Below are 5,462 nucleotides of genomic sequence, written 5' to 3'. Positions count from 1 at the left end.
GTTGCGGTCATGTCAAAGCGGTCAGACTGTATATTAACACGTGCTGAACTTACAGTAGAGACAAATTTTATTGTTGCCGTTTTACTGTTTAAGGGTAAAATTAGAGATTTGGGGTAACACGTGCATAAACTTTGTAAATAAATTCGCATTTGAAAGTATCTTGGATACCAGCATTTTCATACATAAGAAATTGATTAAAATATTGAGTAGATGAGGAAATTAAAAATGAACTGATTCTAAAAAATCTCTGGTTTGCCACTATGGCTCGCCAAGTAGATATATTCCATACTAGCCGGCGGCCAGCCTATCATTCAAAAATATGACGTGGCTACTGGCTGGAGCTTTGCTAAGAGCTAAATCGTTTGCAACAGTCCACCTCTTGGCCTTGAGAGTTGAGACAACTTCCACCGACAGCACAATCGTCCAACCCCTGCTAAGGTCTGTAGCAAAAAAAATATTTGCTGTATTAAAAAATTCTACTTAGGATAAATGCGGTATATTCCGTCACATTAAGGACGCATCGAGAAATGAAAAACTATGAAAAAATAACCGTATGCGTTACTCAAGTTCTGTGCTTTAGGTAACTCTCAAAACACCGCAGTACGCGTCGCGCGTCGGCAACAATGAAACATCACAAAATGTTGCCATATTTATGTAAAAGTCTTTAGAATGCAAACCTACCAAATCCCTATTTTCCGTCACTGTGTGTGGCAATATTGGGCATGTGGTGAGGCGTCAGGCGTATTCCGTCCGCACTTCAAATTCTACTAATCTACTGATACAGAATGCCGTCATCCACGTGTTCGAATTCCGTTCGCTGTGTGAGCTGTATTGGAATACAACACGGCTTTGAATTAGAACATTAATGAATATTGAACACTACTTAATTACGCTTTTAATTAACAACTATTAAGCTTTTAATTAAGAAAATTTTAATTTTTGTACATAGATTGGAATGATCTGTGTGTGTCCAATTCAAGTTGTGACGGAATTAGTTTTCATGTGTCAAAATCCATTTCTCAACTTAATCATCTATTAATTTATTTACTACTTGAAATCAGCGAATACAAGTACGGTATACTTAATGGATTCCTAATATATTCACAGACGTATTTAAAAGTCTCAAACCATAATATTCTTCCTATACAAACAGTTATTCACTATTTGGTGGAGCAAGGTCAACTGTCAAATTTGACACATTTTTCGATGATCTCACTGGGTAGTGTGCATTATCTCTCTTTGGATCTCAATATTTTCCCGCTAGATGGCCAAGACCTAGTGTTTTGGCATTAGTTCGACGCGCAAATGTATGACGTCACCATTTCAACCATCAACGAACGCATGGAACTAAAATAAAGCTTAATATAAAGGAAAAACTAGAGAGGTGACGGAATTACCCACGATGTCGGAATATACCGCGTTTACCCTATCACAATACTGTGCATAGAATGTCATACCGGGCAACATAGAATAAAAAGTAGTTAACCTAAACTATGTTTTTTTTTCTCAAATATGATGGTTGTCAGTGTCACTAAAATATTCCTTTCTGTTTCAGGTATGTTTTTTATGATCTTTTTCTGTTATAGTGAATTCACTTGACTCAATGAAAATGGTGCAAAATTAAAAGCCGTCCTGTAACTTGTAAGCTTAGGTATCTACAGAAGAAGTGCTACTTGGCTGCTGATATGAAGCTTGCAGTGGACAAGGTTGTTGTCTATGCTCAATGGCATATCCATGGATTAGGTAATATCACATCAATAATAATGTATGAACATTGCAATATCATATCAATAAAGGTAAAACAAGTAAAAATCACAGAAAATATCATTTATTCTTTATCTGCATCATCTAAAAAGGAAGAGGAAGACTTCAGAGTACTGTTAGTAATGGATGAGTTGATTGCGTGCTGCTGAACGCGGTTGATCGGTGCTGCTGCAGCCACGTTTTGCTGGTTTTAGCTTGAAAGTAAACGAAAGAGAAGTAATTGAAAGAGACATGAGTGAGAAGTGATTAAAAGTGAGAAGTGATTAAAAGAAAATAAGAAATTGTGTGATTTTGGACTTTAGTGGACGTGGTTGGTCATGAATAACTGACTAAATTGTGTGACTAGGCCCTACTGACTACGGCCATACCTACTTGGCAACTGCAAGTCTGCAATCTGCATAATTCTAATTGTCACCTGTCCCATGCAGAAACTACCTAGTAACCTCTCTTTCACTAGCCTCTTGCTGTCCTTTTTTTTTCACTACTATGATGTAGGCTTACCTACTCTCCTACATTGGTTTGCACTGTATCCCAGTCCCAATAATAACAAAGTAACCATGTGAAACAAATCAAGCAACAATACCTAGTACCTAATGTAAATATTTCCCCTTTGTTGTCACCCTGCCCCCTAACCAAAGATAGTTTATTCAAAGTGTATTGTTTGTTCTGTTCTCTCTGTGTTGGCTGTTGCTGTTGTTTCTTTCTGTTTCATCCAAGAAAAATTCAGAACTGATAGGTTAGGCAGAATATATTTTTCCCTCCAATATTGGTGGTGTGTGTGAGTTGCTGTATAAGAAGGCACATTGCTGTATAAAACCAACAACAATTCAATAATGGGCAAACAAATGCCAGCCAAAAAGCGGGTGGTTAGCAATGAGAATAGCGAGATCAAAGCTGACCAAGTGGAGTGCTCCAGGTGCAAAACCTGGTACTCCACACAAACCCTTGGAATTGACCACTGGTCAAACTCAAAAATAAAGCAATCATACATTGCCTGTAGAAAGTGCATACTGGCTCTTAGAGATGAAAACAGTATGCTTAAGAAAAGAGTCTCAGAGTTGGAAGAGATCATTAATAAAGCTAATCAGGCTGAGACNATATAATTATCAAATACACAGTGCAATAATTGACAAATAGCAATAATAAACCAATGAATTTCCCCTTGAACTTCTCTTCCCCTTGATTACTTCTCAACCTTAACACAAACTTTCACACCTCTTCTAGCCTCTTCTCTTTAATGTTGCTTCCACCTGGCTTGGTCTCCCTTCCTCCTTCTTACTAACAAATGAAAATGTGATGCGTGGCTGATGGCTGTTGCAAAGGCCTGACCCTGAAATTCTTTCTCTCAGAGTCACCATGCCCCAAATCCAAATCCGAGTACACTTTGCATGCTTCAAACGCTTTAAAATTAAGTTTTATTGCAAGTTTCCCTTATTACCCCATTCCCAGGGTTAGTTCAGGAGGCATTTATTTTGTGTCTGGCACCTTACACATAACATATGGAATTTTTTCAGAGATGCCATTTGATAGCCCGTGCAAATACCTTGAAATGAGCCCAAACTCGTTTATGAAATGTTTCATGGTAAGAAGTTATTAAGGAAAATTGCTCAAAACCATTCTTTATTACCGTGTTTGATGGTATGTATATACTCAACATAATCTTGCGTAATCAGCCTATGTAAAACGTGCAATGTACAGTATCAGGCTGAATTTCCAATGTTGCTTTCTAAAACAACATGGGGGATTTTTGGAAACTGGAAAATTAGGTAAAGAACATTGATGAATGAGACAAAAAATCCTATTTTGTGTACCTTTTACTCATTTTATTTGAGCCGTTCCTATAGATTTAGATTAATTTTTTAGTAAAAACTGTAAAAAAATACATTTTCACCGGCAATTTTGGAAAAAAACAGTGAAACAATCTTTATACCAGGGATTTTGGAAAATTTTGTCCAATATTCCAGATTAGGCAGGCATGGAATATTTTAATTTAAAATACATTTTTCAAAAAGAATAATTATAATACTAATACTGAACATCAATTTTTTTTAGCCATGACTAGACTTTCCTGCCACTTCTGAATTTCAAATGGAAAGTAGATGTAGATCCTGCATTGCAACTCAAGATTTGATGTCTGCCATTTTGACTGTTTTGATTACAAATGTATCCTAAAGACAGGTTATAAATAGTTAAGTAAACTTTAATCTGAAATGGTCATAAATATATATAATTAAATTTGACTTTGCATTGCCATCTGCATGTCCAGTGTAATTTATTATTTTTTCTTGAACAATTTAGGCTCATGACTTGTGTTTCAGATATTTTAGGGATGTAGACATTTAACCTGACAAGGTATCTTTGATAGTGTGTAGAATTAGTTTGTTATCAAAATGGAGGGAGATGATGGTGACATCTTTCCAACACTGCATGTGGGGACAACTCCTGCATCACTGTCTTCAGTTTCTGCACCATCTACACATTTGCCAGCTGTGTTGTCTTCAACAATGTCATCCCTCCTCACCACACCCACCATCATGCCGGCGTTGAATGAATCAAAGTTCAACTTGAAGGATTTGGCAGACAATTTTGTAAATGTAAGAATTAGTTTTGTTTTCAAATAGGTTTCATTATTATATAATGAAATAGTCAGTGCCCTTCAGTCTTCACTACTTTATATGTCATTTACGTACATTGAAATAAGTGACAAGTGAACCTTATGTAAGCATTAATTGTTATGAGTTTTAAATTTTCCTAAATAAATGGAATAGGTATATAAAGTATTTAAGGAATGTTCCATGTTTGATTTATTATCCTAACATGACCTTACAGACAGAAGGGCAAAATTAAACTCCATTTTTTATTCATATAAGGTGACCTCTGTATTATTACCTCTATACTATTACCTGTTAATTTCAGCACCCCTTATACGGCTACCTGACCCTGGCCGTATGCTGGACCGTGTACCTCACACTCTGTATTACACGTTAATTTCAGCACCCCTTATACGGCTACCTGACTCTGGCCGTTTTACTGGCCGTATGCTGGACCGTGTACCTCACACTCTGTATTACCCGTTAATTTCAGCACCCCTTATACGGCTACCTGACCCTGGCCATTCTGCTGGCCGTATGCTGGACCGTGTACCTCACACTCTGTATTACCCGTTAATTTCAGCACCCCTTATACGGCTACCTGACCCTGGCCGTTCTGCTGGCCGTATGCTGGACCGTGTACCTCACACTCTACAACTCACGGCTGCAGGGTGCCCTGCTCACTGCTCTGCTGCGTCGGTTTGTGCGGCGACACCACGTGTCTGTGGGTGAGTGGCAGGGGGCGGGTTCCCGATAATATTCTTCTGGTGTTGTGGATGAATTACAAATTTTCTAATGTTGAGTGTAAAGATTAAGACTAAGCATAAAACTAAAGCATTTAGTTATATATGTATAATTAAATCTTTTTAATATGGATTTGTGAAAAATTTGTCCTCACATGTATCTACAATTTAGAACTAATTAGTGATTCAAATTTGGTTGTGCAGGATCGTTTTCACTGTCGCTGGTGACGGGCAAAGTGATGTTCCGGGAGCTGGAGTACGTGACGGAGGACTACAGCATCAGGGTCGTGGACGGGCTGCTTAGGTTCCGCTACTGGCTGCCATATGTACAGAGGAGTCTTGGTGATGGTGAGTGGTGCTACTG

General features: G+C 37.8%; 1 protein-coding gene across 1 annotated transcript in view; it reads left to right on the top strand.

The window, feature by feature from the left end:
- The first annotated feature begins 4,712 nt into the window (after positions 1-4,712).
- Positions 4,713-5,462, top strand: part of LOC108681819 (transmembrane protein KIAA1109) — a 55,349-nt gene continuing 54,599 nt past the window's right edge. Inside the window, 3 exon segments of the mRNA XM_047882487.1 lie at positions 4,713-4,724; positions 4,939-5,083; positions 5,303-5,446. Coding sequence (XP_047738443.1) covers positions 4,713-4,724; positions 4,939-5,083; positions 5,303-5,446 — 301 coding nt within the window.

This window comes from Hyalella azteca, unplaced genomic scaffold (assembly GCF_000764305.2).
Source record: "Hyalella azteca isolate HAZT.00-mixed unplaced genomic scaffold, Hazt_2.0.2 contig10570, whole genome shotgun sequence".
Taxonomy (NCBI): Eukaryota; Metazoa; Arthropoda; class Malacostraca; order Amphipoda; family Hyalellidae; genus Hyalella; species Hyalella azteca.
Note: the sequence above shows the minus strand (reverse complement) of the source record. Positions and strands in the feature narration are given on the sequence as shown.